At 48.5% G+C, this 18140-nt stretch overlaps 7 protein-coding genes and 1 non-coding gene across 8 annotated transcripts; 5 read left to right on the top strand and 3 right to left on the bottom strand.

Moving 5' to 3' along the window:
- Positions 1-85: 85 nt before the first annotated feature.
- DEU56DRAFT_846760 (uncharacterized protein) lies at positions 86-1065 on the bottom strand. Its single transcript, XM_041355141.1, has 3 exons — positions 623-1065; positions 397-569; positions 86-344 (listed from the first exon to the last, which is right to left on the bottom strand). The coding sequence occupies exons 1-3, from the start codon at positions 932-934 to the stop codon at positions 254-256; spliced, it is 576 nt and encodes a 191-aa protein (XP_041215408.1). The 5' UTR covers positions 935-1065; the 3' UTR covers positions 86-253.
- Positions 1066-4109: 3044 nt separating this feature from the next.
- Positions 4110-6145, top strand: DEU56DRAFT_724008 (kinase-like domain-containing protein; the record flags this gene model as incomplete). Its single annotated transcript, XM_041347801.1, has 11 exons — positions 4110-4255; positions 4319-4432; positions 4485-4623; positions 4674-4850; positions 4903-5148; positions 5209-5312; positions 5365-5446; positions 5499-5566; positions 5634-5676; positions 5731-5883; positions 5936-6145. 11 exons carry the CDS (start codon positions 4110-4112, stop codon positions 6143-6145), a joined length of 1482 nt encoding a protein of 493 aa, XP_041215407.1.
- Positions 6146-6250: 105 nt separating this feature from the next.
- DEU56DRAFT_235020 (uncharacterized protein) lies at positions 6251-8271 on the bottom strand. The gene is made up of 4 exons (XM_041345217.1): positions 7774-8271; positions 7424-7716; positions 6719-7378; positions 6251-6670 (listed from the first exon to the last, which is right to left on the bottom strand). The coding sequence occupies exons 1-4, from the start codon at positions 8087-8089 to the stop codon at positions 6356-6358; spliced, it is 1584 nt and encodes a 527-aa protein (XP_041215406.1). The 5' UTR covers positions 8090-8271; the 3' UTR covers positions 6251-6355.
- Positions 8272-8284: 13 nt separating this feature from the next.
- On the top strand, positions 8285-9966 carry DEU56DRAFT_235002 (uncharacterized protein). Its single transcript, XM_041345216.1, has one exon. The coding sequence runs from the start codon at positions 8540-8542 to the stop codon at positions 9869-9871; it is 1332 nt and encodes a 443-aa protein (XP_041215405.1). The 5' UTR covers positions 8285-8539; the 3' UTR covers positions 9872-9966.
- A 1124-nt stretch (positions 9967-11090) lies between these two features.
- On the top strand, positions 11091-13333 carry DEU56DRAFT_723619 (autophagy-related protein 22-like protein; the record flags this gene model as incomplete). Its single annotated transcript, XM_041347780.1, has 13 exons — positions 11091-11268; positions 11325-11344; positions 11402-11717; positions 11769-11986; positions 12041-12141; positions 12193-12230; positions 12280-12353; positions 12402-12479; positions 12533-12700; positions 12751-12824; positions 12881-12904; positions 12956-13052; positions 13112-13333. 13 exons carry the CDS (start codon positions 11091-11093, stop codon positions 13331-13333), a joined length of 1608 nt encoding a protein of 535 aa, XP_041215404.1.
- A 251-nt stretch (positions 13334-13584) lies between these two features.
- Positions 13585-16247, top strand: DEU56DRAFT_234960 (autophagy-related protein 22-like protein). Its single transcript, XM_041345215.1, has 12 exons — positions 13585-13729; positions 13782-14064; positions 14121-14140; positions 14201-14513; positions 14565-14782; positions 14841-14941; positions 14997-15034; positions 15087-15160; positions 15211-15288; positions 15345-15512; positions 15564-15637; positions 15685-16247. Exons 2-12 carry the CDS (start codon positions 13887-13889, stop codon positions 15902-15904), a joined length of 1482 nt encoding a protein of 493 aa, XP_041215403.1. The 5' UTR covers positions 13585-13729; positions 13782-13886; the 3' UTR covers positions 15905-16247.
- Positions 16248-16309: 62 nt separating this feature from the next.
- DEU56DRAFT_767013 (WD40-repeat-containing domain protein) lies at positions 16310-17880 on the top strand. Its single transcript, XM_041351124.1, has 5 exons — positions 16310-16585; positions 16643-16715; positions 16768-17492; positions 17545-17602; positions 17650-17880. Exons 1-5 carry the CDS (start codon positions 16391-16393, stop codon positions 17706-17708), a joined length of 1110 nt encoding a protein of 369 aa, XP_041215402.1. The 5' UTR covers positions 16310-16390; the 3' UTR covers positions 17709-17880.
- A 165-nt stretch (positions 17881-18045) lies between these two features.
- Positions 18046-18124, bottom strand: DEU56DRAFT_t13. Its single transcript has one exon. It is a non-coding gene; the product is annotated as a tRNA-Arg (tRNA).
- Positions 18125-18140: the final 16 nt, after the last annotated feature.

Below are 18140 nucleotides of genomic sequence, written 5' to 3'. Positions count from 1 at the left end.
ACGCGCACATCCAAGGTCAGCTTTATCATCACGTGATCAGGCACATCTCATGCGAAGAAGTTCTTCCCGGTTTATCTCTCTCTCTCAGAATCAAGGATGTCAATGAATTCGAAAATGTTGTATACCATTCACAGGAGCAACAGAAGTGTAGGGTAAATTAAAGGGCAAGTAGGTACCTATGGGATCGATTAGTGACAAGAAAGAAGCAGTTGTATACTCTTCAAAACATTTGGGAGGAAAGACGGGGAATAAGTTATGCGCCATACGTTCCACTAAACTTGAACTCTCCACTATCGCTCCAGCGGATGTTTACGTGCTGACCTTTGATGTAGAGGTTCGAATACCTGCTTCCCAGTAAGAACAAGTCGCGTTTAAAAAGAAATCAACGAGACAGACCTGGCAGACGCGTCGAGGCGACCAATGCGATTTTCAAAGTCGTCAATGGGCATCTTGTGCGTTTTCCATGTTGGTGGACCGCCAAGGCCCAGCATGGTACCGAAGACAACGGGATCCGCGCAAACGCCATCGTAGCACCACTTGGCAGAACCAGCCTTGCACGACGGTTTCCACTGTAATGAGAGTTTGAAACAGGTTGACGGTGAGGATGGCCGAGGAAACCTACGGTCATTTGCTTCTTGATACCGCTGTTAGCAGCCTTTCTGATCTTTTCGGCAGCCGCAGCAAGTTGATCAGCGCTCATAGCCTTGGGCGCAGAACCAGCCCCTCCTTGCTGAGCATCCTGCTCAAGCTCTCTCACGTACTGAGCCAAATCAACCAGGGACTGACGGATATCGTCCTCGTCATCTGGGATCGGATACGAATCAGGGTTGGCAAGAATGGCTTTGATGAGGGCTTTTGCAGAGGCGTGAGACGCGCGAGATTTCTTTGAAGATGACGCTTCCCCGGCGTCTGATTTACGTTTCTGTGCTGGCATTTCGTGGGAGGTGTTCACAGTTGTGGATTAAACATCCAAGCGGACGCGACGCGTTTATGCCCGGCGTGACGTAGCGCGTTGTCACTAGTCACACCGAGTACCCGTCCGACTTCCGATCGTCAAGCTTTCAATGGTATGTACCATTCTACAGTGTCTAGACTTCGCCAGACGCATCGCTTGGGACCACTTTGGTCAATTTGGAATCACGGCTCATCTTCGATTTATGCACTGATGTGGGCCGATGGTTTGGGGCTGAAAACCCCTTTGGACTTGCGCTCAAACCACGATACTCGAATATTCTTTTCACTACTCTCTGTAGTTCAGATAAGTAATCCAACAATAGGTACATCTGTTTTCTCCCAAGAAAGCTACTGAAAGAAGCGCTGAACGTAGAACCTGTATGCGGGACAAGACGTGTCTACAGCAATGCCGACATGGGGATTCAGCGATAGTAAGTATCCTGTAGATAAAGCAGCTTAGAGACCACTCACCATAGCGGATGTAAGTGACAGCTGACTACTCCCTCCTCGATGCTCTTGCTGACAGAGTTGCTTAACAAGATCCAATGGCAGCTACCACTCATGGAGCATCTTCAACTCGGGAAGAACCACCCCATGTCGAAATGACGCTCAAGGGTCATGAAGACGGGGTAACCGGCGTAGCTTTCATCCCAGGCACACGTCTCCTCGTCACTTGCTCTTGCGACAAAAGTCTTCGGGTGTGGGATTTGGACACGGGGAAACAAGTGGGGGAGCCTTTGTTGGGTCACGATGATGGAGTCCAAACGGTTGCAGCATCCTTCGATGGGCGTTGGGTTGTGAGTGGAGCGACGAACGGATGTATCCTGGTCTGGGAAGTTGAGACGAAAAAGAGAGTGCGGGTCTCGTTCAAGGGGCATACTAGGTATGTTTGGGGTGTCGTATTTGCGCCGGACAACGAGACATTTGCAAGTGCATCATGGGACAAAACAGTGTGTGTGTGGAAGAGGAAGACGGGCGAAATTGTCCTCGGGCCACTCCATGTGGGCACTGGTAATGCATTCTCAGTCGCATTCTCCCCCGATGGAAGAAAACTAGCAGCGGGCACGGATGAATACATCATCGTTTGGAATTCAGCAACCGGAGAAGAGCTACTGAAAATAGAACAGCCGGCATTCAAAGTCGCATTCACCCCAGATGGCCACCGTCTCGTCAGTGGAAACAGCAATGACATACGAATATCAGATGCTGCCACTGGAGACATCATTAAACAGTTCGGCGTGCATGCCCAATTTTTTCTCTCGCTAGTCATTGCTTCCAATGGTACCAAATTCACAACCACGTCACACGCTACCTCGCGGTTCTTTGACCTGACCACATTCGAACCGATCGGCGAGCCACTCGAGCACCCTTCTACCGTCCGTTTTTTTTTTTTTTTTTTTTGCATCAGATTGAGTCCTTTGGGGTCGTAGACCCTATGTTGGACATTTTTCTCTACCGTCCGTTGTGTGGCCTTTTCCGAGGACAGCCAGCTCATCGCCACTGGCTGTGACGACAAACTCGTTCGCACATGGACAGTTCCTCAAAACGAGTCAGAGAAGGAGTCCCAGCAGGTGAGCAAATTATATCATCACGCCAGGCTTCCTGCTGACATGCCATTCAGTCCGGACAGGAATTTCTTAAAGTACGTGTTCATGCTCGTCGTTTTGTAGTATCCTTAACTTCAGTCCTGCAGAAGACCATCTCAGGCCCAGAGCCTCGCCTACAACGCGCTGGAATCCCGCCTAGGTTCTTCGATCAAGTTAGTAATAGTCCGTATGATACACTAGTTTCAATGCACATCTCACCATCCTTCTGCAGTTTGATACGCATTCCCCGCCTGGACGCAACAACTGCGCTACTACAACCACGCGCCATGCCGAAGACTCACGAATGAAGAACTTGATGAACCGTCTCTTTTCTCGCTCCTCCGTTCTTGAGGGTGATACTCCCCTCCCCAGGGAAATCCCCGTTGTGGATGTCTTCGCAACCCGAGGTAAATATGTAAGTTTTCTGAGCTGTGGACATCCACGAACACGTTTTGACGACATCCTCGAAGCGCACCGCTAATGCCATCAGCGGGAAAAGGCATGTGGTGCAGCGACCACGTCCCCCTCCCCAACCAGCCCACACTTCCAATACTAATGTAGCGAATGCTGGTGCTTTAAACAGCAGCGTTACCCCAGTGGGCACATCCGATGTGACCGACGGAACTATCCCAGCAACCTTGCAGACTGGAAGAACCAGTGTTTCTGCTGCAACGAACAGACCTCGTTCCCCGATGGATGTTGAATATGTTCCAGACATTAGCTGCTTTGTGCTTCTAGCAAGGTGCTTCCCGTGTCTTTCGCGCACTCAACAAACAAGTACTGCTGCTTCTCGCACTCGCTAAGCGGCCACTCACCTCAGAACCATTTCGTTGGAATAGAGATTACTACTGCATGTGTTTGAAGATGCTTATCTTGCTCCTGATAGACGTCCGCCATCATTGGGAACTTTCATTGAAGTTCAGATACCAGTCAGACTTTCTCAACGGCCTTGAACAATGATGAGCCTGTATACGTTACTTCGTCCTCGAAGAAGACCAGGAATTAATTGGTGAACCACTTTCCATACAAACCTGAAATTCATTTCGGATAAATTATTGTTATTCCAGATCACTCGTAAAAATATTCAGTCCTTCCGCCTTGTACTGATCACTACTTATATCACGACGTAATGTTACCATGACATGTGTTTACGCTTGCTGTTTGTTGTACTTCAAGTTGGGTTACTTCTTTCCATCACAATTGTTGAGCGCGGTAGCCACTAATAAGTTAGTCATAGCGAACAGCTTCAGCTTGCACGATAAGACTCCCCTAGGTGACACAATAAAAGCTGCCGTGACCGTGTGTCATTCGGACCAACGTTCCTTCAATAGACAAGTTCTATAGATAACTTGAAGTTCCTCTAAAACAACAACTGATTGCAGTGTCATCCTATGCTGGTGCGTGAACCAGTCCTGGTACCGTAATATCTCTAGCTTACAGCAAGCAAATGATATAAAGGAGCTTGAGCAGCATCATAATGCGACACCCAGCTTCTGACGCGCCCTCTTATAAACGAACGACCTTCAAGTATTTTGTTGACCAAGTATCTCAGGCAGCTTACGGCTCATTATGGCCACTTTTGCGTCCTCCTTTCACATCAATGCCGCTTCACCACTGTCTCAGGCAACACAGGCTACCCCATTGACATGGCTGGCTCCAGCATTTAGTGTTCTAACCATCCTCATTAACCTGCTGGCTAAGGCAGAGTCCAACAGGTACTTATCATTTCTCCACACTGCCTCTGTTCTTCCCACTGACCGTAATGACTACTATGATAGGAATGGCATGCGACAACTCGAGGAACGCTGCCTCGGTTTCCTTACTGTCATCAAGAGCGAAGGCGAAATCATGGCAGCAGATGAGAAAATCAGGCTATCCTCGAGCGCACAAAGGTTGGTAGCGCACAGATGGTATTGTCTGGAAAGCAGCTGATAACCAAGTCAGCGCCCTGCAAGGCATCCTGGACAGAATGACTCCATGGTGCTTGATGTCTCGAGTCAAACTATTCGTCAAACAGGATGAACTCGCTGGCGTCATCCAACAATGCCACCTTCAGATATCTGATTGTTTAAACATGTTACAGGTACGAGGAGTTTGTTCCTCAGCCCTAACTTCATTCGCTCATTGGACCAGATAAATTCCCACCTCGAGATCCACAAGTGGCAGTCTGCCTTCGAAGAGAACCAAAGGATTGACAGCGAACACATGGTGCAATATCTCGGAGACCTCAAAAACACGCAAGAGATTCTCATGGACGCACAACTGCAACAGACCACAGTCGTGCACCAGATCTTGACAGTGATGCAAGAGGTTGGTACCACATTCCCTAGTCTTGAACCCTTGATCTCATTCTCATCGACAGAACCTTCCGGGACACGTCTCTACAACCGCTGAACGCGGTCTGGAAAGTAATTTGTACAATCTTCTCCAGACTTCCAGGACTTTACTTCCGAACATGAATTTGAAACGCGGGGAAGTGAGGCGTACCAGCAATTATGCTGTGAATGGAACGAGCCGGACCGACGTCTGGGAAGGATGCTACCTTAATAACGAGAAGGTTGCTATCAGAGTCCTGCGCGCAGTCTATGTTACACCTAAAACGCTTAAGGTACATTATCCTGATATTGTTGTCGCTGTCGACATGAGGATTTAATTTATTAATTTGCAGAGGTTCAAGACAGAGGCGGAGATATGGAGAACAATCTTCGAAGCGGACAAGGGAGAGCACATCCTCACAATATACGGGTTTTGCCAGAGCGACGGGGATTATCCGTGAGTGTTTGCTTCCTTAGGAATCCGTATGCTGTTCCTGACGATGTAACAGTTACACCGTAAGCCCCTGGATGTCTAATGGGACCTTGCAAGACTACATCTATGAATACCCCGAGGTTGACCACCGATATATGGTACATTCCTTGCTTTCGTCAAGGAAAGCAACATTTTGATCCGATTTTGTAGTTGAAAGGCATTGTCGAGGGCATTAAATTATTGCACAGCATGTCTGTTGTTCACGGTGACATCAAAGCGTGAGTCATGACGACAATGACCGATAAGCAGGATCTTTACCTCGCTGTAGATCAACATCTCCGTCAGCCCGGACGGCAGACCACTGCTTTCCAACTTCGGTTTTACAAGGGTAATGTGTCCACTCATGGCGATCATTGCGTTTTGACTTATCAAATTAATATAGCTCGAGGAGGAGATCATGAGCTACTTCGATGTCAGCAGTGGCAGCACCCTCAATCAAGAGTCTTTGAGGTGGTGCCCTGCTGAGCTGTGCAAGAGCGGAGGGAAACGTACAATGGCGTCCGACGTTTACGCCTTTAGTATGACAGTCCTCGAGGTACTTCCACCATGTTTACTTAATGAGCCAGTTTTTTGAAACGTCTTCACAGCTTATGACCCACGAAGAACCTTGGAAGTCAGTGCGCCTCGCAACTCAAGTCATCCTTAAGGTCTGTCAGGGCGAGACTCCACCTCGACCCACAGACCCAGTCGTTGCAGAACGAGGCTTGGATGACGCACTTTGGGCACTGTTGGAGAAGTGCTGGTGCATGAACATGCATGATAGACTCACCATGAAAGAGATCGCGGATTGCTTATGATGTCAAGTTTATGGATTTTGTCTCTGGTAGCCTGTAGGCGTATAATCGTTTTAATGAAACAGCAAACTGTCGGGCGTGTAATTTGTACTTCCGCAGTACAACGATGGGTTGTACTATGGGGGCGCAATGCGCTTTTTTTGCTTACCAGTCTATTTATTGTAAATACTTCCATTATTGCAGTGTGGGCTGGGGATGTTGTAGGGTCTGTTATCAGCCGCGTTTCCTCTTTTTCCGCGGCCTGCTTTCCTCGGAATGTTCTTGCGCACTGTGTGCGGGAGCCGATGGCTGTTTGCCATTCAGAGCCTTCACTGCTTTCTCCACAGCCTGTCGTCTGACTTTCTCTGGAACTTTCTCCCAATAGACTTCCTCCTTTTTACCCTCGATGATCTCCGTCGTGATGGCTTTCTGGGACGCTCCTGGAGTCTTGCCCATGTCATCAAGACCGTGAGACTGTACGATGGGCTGACTAGAAAAGTAGTCGGTCAAAACACGTCCATGCTCAGGCGAGGCAAGCCGAAGATAGCACTGACGACGCTTTGAGAATGCATACTCAAGGAAAACCAAAGGACTTACAGAATCCATCCCTTTATTGAAATCGACGTAGTCGATTCCACCGGGATCTAGCGAGGACGACTTGAATGCATTAGTGAATAGCGCTCGAAGTGTAGTCTTGTTTGTTTCGAGATGAAGATTTCGGGCAAAGACGAGACAGCCGAGGGGGTACGGTGAGGACATAGTTGTCACATTCCTAGGTGGGACAGGGATGTCTTCCAAAACCTCATAAGCGACCAGTCGTACATCGAAGTCGGGTGAGATATCTGGGGGTTCGTTGGCATCCGCTAGCTCGTTAATCAATTTCTGGCGGTAAGCAAGATACTGCTCGTTCAATTTATCCCAGCGCGCTTTTGGTAGAGTGCGAAACCCGAACTTCGAGGCTTCCTTTGTCTCCAGGTCGTCTTCAGCGAGACCCAAGTCATCTGATTTGGAGGGTTGGAATGGCTGCGTCCAAGGCCACGATTCAAGAAAAATCTGACACAACTCTGCGTTACATAGTGTGACGAGTGCAAAGCCTTTGCATTTTGGACGGTCCTCGGTTTTATCCAAGTGATGCGGGGGAAGTGTAATATTTTGGATTGGAACCGGGTCCGATGATGATCTACAGCATTGAGACAGCAACCCTTGCGCAAATCGGATGATACCAGGTATTGTGTGATATTGAGCAGGTATATTTTCCTAAGATCGTCAGATTGTGGTCCTCTGTCAGAGAGACGTACCTACCATGTAAATAGTACGATCGTCCCATTGACCCCGACTGAATTCACGAGTCGCGTTATCCAATAGTGTTGACCAATCCTTCCTCCGTACTTCATAACAACCAAGCGAGTCCCTCTCCGGTTTCCAGGAAGGGTACCACGCAGATGCAGATGGGGCTGATACAAGCATTCTAACCTCCAGCACGTCGCCTGCGTAGGTCCGAATTGCCTTCACCACGTTCGCTTCAGTCGGCATATATTCTTGACCCAAGTTCTCTCTGCCAAAAGCGCGACGCATCAGGTAGCTGAGAGGTAAAACTGCGTAGATACATAAATCCCGTCGGGTACGCATACGAAAAAAAAATGAAAACATACATCCAGCATCATGGCTCTCGTTCTGAAGTGATTCTTCGGTTTTCCTCCTCAGATCTGAGTCAAGCCAAAGAGCATAGTCCGAAAACGCGAGAACAACAAGGATGGAAATGTCTGTCTCGTTGTAGACTGGTTTCGCCGAAGGTTCAGGCGCTTTCCCTTTGCCTTTGTCGATCACGGACGGTCCTGGGTATGCTGGTTCTCCTCTTTCGATGGCAGGTGTCGGTTCAAGTGGTGATGGTACGTGAGCGGAAGTGCCTTGCTGTTTCCTATCCTTGTGAATATTTCGGGGGATGAATGCAAAACTCGGAGGTGCCATCTAGTCCGCTAAGTGACGTCGCGTTCAGCACGGTCGGTCAACTCTCGAGGCGGCGGTAGCAGATCAGAAGTTTCAAGCCAATGAGAAGTGGATTACAAACTGAGGCCTTCGTCAGTGTTCGCGTCACAGCTTTCTTCCCAAGGCTACTGAGCGCGGTGCATCAGAAAAGCGGTCAGGGCGTCTCTCTCGAATATTCAGGCCGGGAAAGGAAATTCTGAACACGGCAAGCGAACATGGGCATCGGAACTACTGATTCATGTCCTTGCTTTCTCTTGGATCTTGCTGTGGTGATCCAAATTCATAGCAGACAAATCCCAATCAAATTTGCGCTGTTTCATCGCGAGGAGGCGCGGTCATTTTAAAAAGTATCCACAGGAACTACGCAATGCCTCATGATGTGTATATAAGGCTGGAGAATTTCAAGGTGGAGCAGCACCCAGACATTCCAGGATGTCCATCAACTCGCCACTCGGTGATACGTCCTTCACCCTTGACACCTCTGGTGTCATGGGGTTCTTCGGCGGGGAAGAAGCGATCTCCGCAATGGCCACTGTCCATCTCTACCGAGGCAGGCGTTGGCTTGGGTGGTACAACTCTCCCGGAAGCTACACTGTTGCCAAGAAATTCGGGCAGTTGGCGAAATCACGATTTTGGGATGGCATCTTTCCCGGACCCAACCCAACGCCTGAAGAAATGTTTGGGTTGGATGGGAATGAGGGCCCACGTTTCATCGGAGTCTTCTCGGGCACGGATATGACGACTACAGGTCACCTCGCATACCTCTCAGCCAAAAAGGCAAATGAGACCAAGGAGACCAAGGACAAGATCCAGCTCAGAGGAAGAGTAACCGCACCGGGGTCAGTGAGCATTATAGATGTCAGCGACGTAAAATTGCGGCAAGGAGGCCAGGTACCGAGGAGAAAGGTTTATCATTCCCTGTTCGCTGCTATACCCATCGCCAGCAGCGTGGCAACATGCCTTGTTTGCGCATTTGTTGGTGATTGGCGCGCATTTGGGCTGATCATCCTGGGCATGGTCTCCAGTGGCCTATCTTGCTTCGTCATCGGTTCGGGGAAGCTATATTTCAAGCTTGTCGAACCTTCATCATATGCGCCGCGGGGAGATGGATTTCTTTTGATGCGCAATGACATTGTCATCTTGAAGGGCGCAGAGAAAGAGGTCACGTCGATAACCAAGGCCAAACTCGTGCTGGATATGGGCAGCGATGAAGAATTCAACATCGTCGGGTTCTGCTCCCTCCTACTCCTGTTACAGTTTCTAGTTCAACTTCTCTTCATTTCTCGAGCAACACTGTTCGGCCAGATTATGTTCCTATCGTCACTTGCAGTGTCTTGGGCATACAATTCATTCCTGTCGTCACTGGAGAAAGAAAAGATCCAGACAGATCTGCTGTGGAAATCGCTCGGTGAACCACCAATCACGAAATTTGCGCTCCCCAACAGAGGGTCACAAGCGGCGTGTGCATGCTTCGTCCTGTATGCAGGCGTCGATATGTCAAAAAAATCATCTGCAAACTTCAAGCCGAAGAAGATCTTGGAGTGCATGATTCCAAACGATACGAGAGTTTGGGAAGCGTGGAGGGAACACGTGGCAAAACAGGTGTTGAGTAAAGAGAAGATCAAATCTTTTACGCCAGATAAAGAACTCGTAGCGAACTTGGAGGATGAGGAGCGGCAGCTCCTAGAGCAGTTGCTGGCGGACGCCAAGCACGGTTATGGATGTTATCAAGAATCGATGGGGAGCTGGAGCTTGACACCCTAGCGCAGAGAAACATAGTACAAGGGGTGCGTGGAGGTTGTCGAGAGAAAGGCTCGTAGAGTGTCGGGCAGGTATCATTTGTTGAATCGTACCTAGAAAAGAACAATGTAAATTGTTAGTACTGTTAGTTGGCTAGGGATGGCAAAAAGCATAATACTACGTAATATTGGGCGCTCCGATTGCAAATTACAACCGTCATCCAGCCTTTGTAAGGGCTACACGCTGGCGGTTACTGCTGCTGAGACAGAAACACAGCACTACGAGTAACCTCAGGCTGTCGGGAGTGCTTTATTCGTCTTTGCGCAGGAACTAAGGGGTGTGGATGTCGGGACTCAGGACGCACCATCATGACTTGACTTCCATCTACCACGGAAACACCGTTGCCCAAGATGCAAATAGAACAAGGTGCATCTTTTCAGCGTTAGATCCGCCAAACGTTCGAGTCGCTGCAAAGGCAATCCAACGTCCTCGATAATTTCAGCAGCGGTCGTGGTGGTGTGGTCCAGCAAACAAGTGAGCATGTGCACAGCCACCTGCGACTGCCATTCTTGAACTCAGATGTTCTCTGCCTAAGCCTGTCTGCAGCTGGGGCTCCTAGCTAAGCTGACGGTCTGGGCTAAAACATACACTATGTACGTATGGGTTTGTAACTTTTCTACCTGATTTTTATCTCTTCCCCAAAAGATAACACGATAGGAAGCCCTTCGAATAAGGGAACAAAGCTCAATTCAGAAGTGAGCGCTGAGATGCAGCTGCAAACGGGAGGTCCTTGTGACCATTAAATTCGTGATAAGCTCCCATATGATAAGGTACGCCTAACCAAAATTTGGGCATGCACATGTGCATAACGATGGAGAGCCCAAACGGTCTCACTCACGGCTTGTCCTATGTAATTATTACTACAGCTCAGGCCACATCGCCGCTACCTCGGGTATGGCAATACATACCTCGTTGGCTCAAGTGTAAATCCGAATATAAATGACGGTTATCGCTGGACAATATCGGGGTCGGAGTGGCTCAAGAATGGCTTACCGTCGGAGGTGTTGAAAATTACTCGAACAGACCTAGTAACACGAAATCACCTTCCTTTCACCTGTCACCACCCTCCCACCGGTATTCATATTAAAGGTGAAATGGATAATTCACCCACCCAGTCGTGATACTAACGTCCTTCCAGTTTCAGCGCTTGTTCTCTACCTGACCTGGTATATCGGGTTTGGCCATGTCCAAGTCACTTCAATCGGAAAACCTAGTGCCCAGTGCCTTCCACGCTGATGCAAAACAGGTTGTGGACATCAAGTCAGATAATTCGTCTGACCAAGACGCGAACCACATTGCTATTTCATCCATCAGCAAGGACGAACCGCTCGTGACCAGGAGGGAGTTGTGGAGTTATTACTGTGCGCTCCAATACATGTCATCCCCTATGCCATTTTCTGACAAAACTACATGTCAGTATACTATAATGGTGACAATGTGAGTTGGTCGAGTATTATTGGGCTCGCTCTTTTCATTCACGCTTCACACAACCAGGGCGTCGGTCCTCTGGGCTATACACAAACCCTGTTCCAGGGGCTTGCCACAGCAGCGGGATATGATCCCATTGCAGGCCCTGGCTCGTCGTGCCTTGCAACAACTGCTTCTGGCCAATGCGTAGTTCCCTGGGGTAGCGGCACCAAGTCAGTTTCCAGCGTGGTGCTGATTGCGAATGGTATCAGTTTCGCTATTATGACAGCTATATTCACTACCGTCGGTTCTGCTGCTGACTACGGCACGTTCGGACGGTGGTTGCTGCTCGCTGTCACAGTGGTGTGCTGGGCTGCACAGTATGCCTGTATGGCGCTTACTAGTGCGTTTCCGGCCGTCCTACGTTTTTTTGACGTCTGACCGTTTTGCGCAGCTCCCAATCGATGGGTCCTTGCGATGGTTTTGTACATCATCGGTTTCGTCTCATACGGTGCGACGCTTGTTTTTTATGCCGCTGTATTCCCTCGCCTCGCACGCAATACCCCGCATGCACGCCAGTTGAGAGAAAAGTACGAAAGTGGCGAGATTCCTCCTGAAGTTTACGAGCAAGAAGAGTCCCTGGAAAAGAATAGGATCAGTAATATCTCTACCGTGCGTTGTAGGGGCTGCGTTTTGTCGTCGGAAGCTAATGGTCTTTTGACACAGGTTCATAGTAATATCGGATATATTATCACTTTGTTGTTGAACTTGGCGCTTTTGCTGCCGATGACGAACAACCCCAAGGTGGACAATTATGTCCTCATGCTGTAAGTTTCTATCGCTTGAGTTTTTGAGTTGTTGTATTGATTGACGTGTAGTGTCACTACGTATTGGGTGGTACTGGGTATCTGGTGGTGTAAGCATATTGTAGCTTGTCTCAAACAGTGTTGCTGAGAACCCTCCAGTTGTCCTCCAGGAACCTAGGCCAGGCCCAAAATTGCCTAAAGGTGAACGGTACCTGACGATTGGATGGAAGCAGGTGAGTATCTTACAAAATATCATTGAGAAATCGACTCACGAAAACAAGATCTGGGCTGCGCTGAAGACATACAAGCATCTTCCCTACACTTTCGTGTACCTGTTCTCCTTCTTCCTTCTTGCAGATGTACTGTTTGATCGATTGTAATCTTGAGCCACGCCTGACATCTTCTTGCACAGGGGCTGAACACTACCGGAACCCTAGTTTCCATATGCCAGAACAACAAGTTCAGTTTCTCATTCCTGCAAAATACATATTTGGGCTTGTCACAGGCAATCACCTCGACAATCAGCACTCTCGCTTTCTGGTATATCCAGAGATATTGGAAGATTAGCACGAAGAAGATGGTGTGTAGCGCTAGTCTTTCACGCAGTCATTTATCTGATCGACGGTACAGTTTGTGGCGACCAATGTTGTCACTATTCTGATTCCGCTGTGGGGTATGATTGGAATATGGACAGAGAAATTTGGGTCAGTGCCGTTTGACTTGTTTCTTGCAGTCATCATCCCTCTAACATGTGCATCAGGTTCCACAATGTCTGGGAGTTCTGGTTCGTCAAGGATCCGCTTTTTTTTCTGCGGTGATTTTATGTTCTTCTCAGGGCATACAACATCGTATTTGGCCTTTTCCAGGCGCCTTACTACGCGTTCTCTCAGACAATGATGGCCGAGCTGAGTCCGCCCGGTTTTGATAACATGGTGTGTATTTTGGCTTCATCATAGTTCCCATCTCATTGCGTTTGACTTTCATCGACTAGTTCTTCGGTCTCTTCGGTCTGTCAAACCGTGCTTCTTCTATGGTAGGACCCAATGTCATCCAAGTTATAATCAACAACACGGGGAACAACTGGCAAGGGTTCCCGTTCCTCTTTGCGATGTGCACGGCTGCCTCGCTGGTAATTTGGTTTGGAGTTGATGTCACGAAGGGGCGGAGGGATGCTGTGAGGTGGGCAGCTGAGCAGCGCAGGCATGCTCACTAGAACGGTCGTTATATATGTTGCTTTTTGAAGTGACCTCGGACATTTCTGATTCATGTCATCATGTCAGGACAACGTTGCCAGAGATGCAGGTCAAATACTGTCAAATACATCACAGTTCGAGTCACTTCAAAGGCAGTCCGATCGTTTGGCTGACAGCATTTAGCGCTCACTGGTGGTCAGTCCACTGATGAACAAAGTCCCGAATTAGGGCACAGCCACCCGCAACCCTTCTGTTCGGATCATCTGGCAGAAACATTTCGAAGTCTTGTCACGACTCACTGCCAACGATGTTCTCAAACTGGCCTGATAACCTGGGGCTACAAGTATCAGTCCAGTTTCTATATCTCTTCCCAAAAACATTACGAATGATAAGGAAACAAACTTCTTAACTCAGAAGTGAGCGTTGATGAACATCAGTATTACTTCAAGTTGTGCTAAGCCCCATAAGGTACGCTGATAGCCATTAAATGCAGAAGACAGAGTTGCACATGGACCTCAATCACGTTTGCCGGCTGCGTCTTTGTTCGCTATCTCGTCCTCGTTCTCGACCACCATGTCCACGTCACCTCCATCGGAAAACGTAGTGCCCAGTGCCTTCCACACTGATGTGAAACGTGTTGTGGACATCAAGTCAGACAACAAGTCTGACCAGGACGCGAACCAAATTGCTATATCGTCCATCAGCAAGAATGAACCGCTCATGACCAGAAGGGAGTTGTGGAGCTATTACCGTGCGTACCAGCACATGTACTTCCTCATGCTATTGCTTGACCAAGCCAAATTCCAGTTTACTCAAACGGTGGCAATGTGAGTCTGTCGGGTATTCATGACATATTTCCTCTAGTTATTCACGCGTAATACAACCAGGGTGTTGGTTTAAACTATACAGGAACCCTGTTCCAGGGACTTGCCACAGCAGCGGGATATGATCCAGTTGCAGGCCCTGGCTCATCATGCCTCGCAGATACTGCTTCTGGCCAATGTGTCGTTCCTTGGGGTAGCGGCACCAAGTCAGTCTCCAGCGTGGTGCTGACCACAAATGGCATTAGTTTTGCTATCATGACAGTCATATTAACAACTATCGGTTCTGCTGCTGACTACGGCACGTTCGGACGGTGGTTGCTGTTCGCTGTCACAGTGGTGTGCTGGGCTGCACAGTATGCTTGTATGGCGCTTACCAGTACGTTTCCGGGTGTTCTACGTTTCCCTGACGTCTGACCGTTTTGCCCAGCGCCGAACCGATGGATCCTAGCGATGGTTCTGTACATCATCGGTTTCGTCTCATACAGTGTTACTCTAGTTTTCTATGCCGCTGTATTCCCTCGCCTCGCACGCAATACCCCGCATGCCCGCCAGTTGAGAGAGAAGTATGAAAGTGGCGAGATTCCTCTTGAAGTTTACGAGAAAGAGGAATCGTTGGAGAAGAATAGGATTACCAACATCTTTACTGTGCGTCACAGGGCTTCGTGTTGGCGTCAGAAGCTGATCGTGACTATCTTTCATACAGGTTCATAGTAATGTCGGATTTATAACCACGTTATTGCTGAACTTGACGCTTTTGCTCCCGATGATGAACAACCCCAAGGTGGACAATTATGTCATCGTAGTGTGAGTTTTTACATAATGTTTGCGAGTTTGAGTGGTCGTATTGATTAGTGTGCAGTGTCAACACGTATTGGGTGGTATTGGGTATCTGGTGGTGTGAGTATGCATCGGCTGGTCTTTTCCAGGCTTCCTGCTGAGAACTCTCCAGTTGTCTTCCAGGAACATAGGCCAGGCCCCAAATTGCCTAAAGGCGAACATTACCTGACGGTTGGATGGAAGCAGGTGAGTATTTTACAAAATATCCTTGAGAAATAAACTCACGAGAACATTAGATCTGGGCTGCGCTGAAGACATACAAGTACCTTCCTTACACATTCGTGTATCTATTCTCCTACTTCCTTCTTGCAGACGTACTGTTATTTTGGTTACCTGAATCTCAGGCTGCACCTGACACCTTCTTGGACAGGGGCTTAATACTACCGGAACCCTCATTGGTATATGTCAGAATGACAAGTTTAGCTTCTCGTTCCTGCAAAATACATACTTGGGCTTGTCTCAGGCGATTACTTCGACAATCGGCACTCTCGCCTTCTGGTACATCCAGAAATATTGGAAGATTAACACAAAGAAGATGGTGTGTATCGCTGCTTTGCCGTGGTTTCTTATTTGACTGTCAATGGCATAGTTTGTGGTCACGAACGTTGTCACGATTTTAATGCCGCTGTGGGGTATGATTGGAATATGGACAGAAAAACTTGGGTCGGTCTCTTACAATTTCTTTCATGCCCCCTCTAAGGGTACATTAGGTTCCACAACGTCTGGGAGTTCTGGTTTGTGAAGATTCTGCATTTTTCTTGTTGTGTTTTTTATATTCTCATCAGGGCGTACAATGTGTTGTTTGGCCTCTTCCAGGCGCCCTATTACGTGTACTCTCTCACAATGATGGCTGAGCTCAGTCCACCCGGTTTTGACAACATGGCGCGTATCTCGCACATAGTTCCTGTCCCATTCGCTTACATTGATTGACTAGTTCTTCGGTCTTTTCGGTCTGTCGAACCGCGTTTCTTCCATGGTAGGGCCAAACGTCATCCAGGTCATCATCGACAAGACGGGGAATAACTGGCAGGGATTCCCGTTTCTCTTTGCGATGTGCACGGCTGCCTCGCTGGTAATTTGGTTTGGAGTTGATGTCACGAAGGGACGTAGGGATGCCGTGAGGTGGGCAGCTGAGCAGCGCAGCCATACACACTAGAAGTATCGTTATACCTGTGTTCTTTGGGGTGACCTGGAGCATTCCTGATGTATGCCACCTATGTTAGCAAGTTTTCAGTCCACGATATTTCGACAATGACAATATCTTATCAACATCTTATCCAATTGTTGATCCTTGAATGCAACCGCCAAAAAAAACAAGGTATCACGTGACCACTTCAGTTATTGCGGACATTCACCGGCAATCCATTGACGTCTAATACAACTCGCTCAAAATCTTTTGGTCTGCACTTGGTCACCATGTCAAAACGAGGCGCCTCTCCACCCCCATATGCAGAAGGTACCCTCATCAAAAGAGCGCGTTCGAACTCCCCTGCTCGAAACCAAATTGCCATCTCGTCCGGCAACGATGAGCGACACAAAGGTCTCATACGAAGCGTTAAGCGCACAAGCAACCTAGAGGCACCCATCATTAGCTTGAGTGGGTCTCATTCGGTGAGAAAACTGTAGACACCTTGTCCGCAGGATGGTATATTGATAATGAGTTCAAAGGCGGAAATTCTGAGCTGTAGATTTGACCCTACTGGGCAAAACATTGCTGCTTGCTCAGCGGACCGAAGTGTCTGTACGTGACATCTCTATGTGCTTTATACGAACTCTTCACGAGTAAAATATAGCTTTGTGGAGAACTTATCCACCAAATACCAACTACGGCCTCCTCTCTAGCCACCATAAAGCACCCATCCTTGACCTTCAATGGTCCCTCTTCTCACCGCTCCTCTATACTGTATCTGCAGACCAAATGCTATCATTTGCAGATGTCACTACCGGCCAGCGGACACGAAAAATCCGTGCTCACCGCGGGATTATCAACGCGCTGGACCGGACTATGGCAGGCGGAGCTGGTATCGAGCTCATTGCCACCGCCTCAGACGATGGAACAGTACGCGTGTGGGAGGGTGGAGAAGATGGTTCAAAGAATAGTGTTGCAGTATTTGAACTTGGATGCCCAGCGACGAGTGTCGCGTGGAGCGCGGATGGGCAGAACCTCTATATTGGCGCGCTAGACAACGAGATTCATGTTTATGACCTGCGCAAGGGCGAGCAGGTTTATGCGCTGACTGGCCACACGGACACGCCGACATCGCTTGCATTATCACCTAACGGCGCCTACCTCCTCTCGCCTTCGTTCTCATCGCATACTATCATTCACGATGTACGCCCATTTTCGCCCTCGCCATCGAGGATACACCGTGTGTTGCAAGGTGCTCCGGCTGGTTTTGAGAACACGCTTTTAAAGGGTGCATGGAGCAAGGACGATGGGGGACAACGGGTCGCAGTTGGTGGTGCGGATCGGATGGTATGTGTTTGGGACGTTGACACTGGGCGTGTATTGTACAAGGTTCGTGTTCTCCTATTGGCGCTTCTTGCGTGTGGCTTACCATTTTTTTTAGCTTCCGGGGCACAGGGGGACTGTCACTTGTGTAGACTTCCACCCGAAAGAGCCTATCAGTAAGGATTACTTTCTGTCCGGCTGATTTTTACTGACATATCTACAGTTCTTACTGGCAGCAAGGACGGCACTATGTTATTGGGCGAGTTGGACCCTGGTGTGTAAAATATGCGATGCGTCGAATAACACGGAGTGCCGCTGTCACCCATGGTTTGATGGTTTCAATTCAGACACAGCAGAGGTGTATTGTCAATATTCTTATCTTGCTGCAATGATATAATATTAGTCGTTGGCTGCCAAAGTGAGTTCGTGCGTTGGTAATGACAATCTAAAAGTATCGTCGAGTGTGAGATAGACTTCAAAGTTTGCCATGTAAGACGACGTAACTTTAATCTGGGCTACACGGATCCCAGGACAATCATCCCATCCAGTCGTTTTTCCAACACTGCGCGGATGTAAAAAAAAAGTTGTTTGTCCCATGAAATAAATCATGAAAAAATAATGACCACCGCAGGGGTCGAACCTGCAATCTCCTGATAACGCAATCGTAGTCAGACGCGATGCCATTTCGCCAGGCGGCCTTGTTGATGTGCTTTG

Source organism: Suillus clintonianus (assembly GCF_016758775.1).
Source record: "Suillus clintonianus strain FC179 chromosome Unknown DEU56scaffold_2, whole genome shotgun sequence".
Lineage (NCBI taxonomy): Eukaryota > Fungi > Basidiomycota > Agaricomycetes > Boletales > Suillaceae > Suillus > Suillus clintonianus.
This window is presented reverse-complemented; position numbering and strand designations above follow the sequence as displayed.

Bases quoted from the DNA above. Each gene is read 5' to 3' on its own strand.
- DEU56DRAFT_846760 (XM_041355141.1), bottom strand. From the start codon at position 934: ATGCCAGCACAGAAACGTAAATCAGACGCCGGGGAAGCGTCATCTTCA. The intron at 570-622 runs GTAGGTTTCCTC...CTCTCATTACAG, and splicing joins GTATCAAGAAGCAAATGACC to TGGAAACCGTCGTGCAAGGC. The intron at 345-396 runs GTCTGTCTCGTT...ACTGGGAAGCAG, and splicing joins CGCCTCGACGCGTCTGCCAG to GTATTCGAACCTCTACATCA.
- DEU56DRAFT_235020 (XM_041345217.1), bottom strand. From the start codon at position 8,089: ATGGCACCTCCGAGTTTTGCATTCATCCCCCGAAATATTCACAAGGAT. The intron at 7,717-7,773 runs GTATGTTTTCAT...GTATCTACGCAG, and splicing joins CGAGAGCCATGATGCTGGAT to TTTTACCTCTCAGCTACCTG. The intron at 6,671-6,718 runs GTAAGTCCTTTG...AAGCGTCGTCAG, and splicing joins TCAATAAAGGGATGGATTCT to TGCTATCTTCGGCTTGCCTC.
- DEU56DRAFT_235002 (XM_041345216.1), top strand. From the start codon at position 8,540: ATGTCCATCAACTCGCCACTCGGTGATACGTCCTTCACCCTTGACACC.
- DEU56DRAFT_234960 (XM_041345215.1), top strand. From the start codon at position 13,887: ATGTCCACGTCACCTCCATCGGAAAACGTAGTGCCCAGTGCCTTCCAC. The intron at 14,141-14,200 runs GTGAGTCTGTCG...TAATACAACCAG, and splicing joins TTTACTCAAACGGTGGCAAT to GGTGTTGGTTTAAACTATAC. The intron at 14,783-14,840 runs GTGCGTCACAGG...TCTTTCATACAG, and splicing joins GGATTACCAACATCTTTACT to GTTCATAGTAATGTCGGATT.
- DEU56DRAFT_767013 (XM_041351124.1), top strand. From the start codon at position 16,391: ATGTCAAAACGAGGCGCCTCTCCACCCCCATATGCAGAAGGTACCCTC. The intron at 17,493-17,544 runs GTTCGTGTTCTC...CATTTTTTTTAG, and splicing joins CTGGGCGTGTATTGTACAAG to CTTCCGGGGCACAGGGGGAC. The intron at 17,603-17,649 runs GTAAGGATTACT...ACATATCTACAG, and splicing joins CCACCCGAAAGAGCCTATCA to TTCTTACTGGCAGCAAGGAC.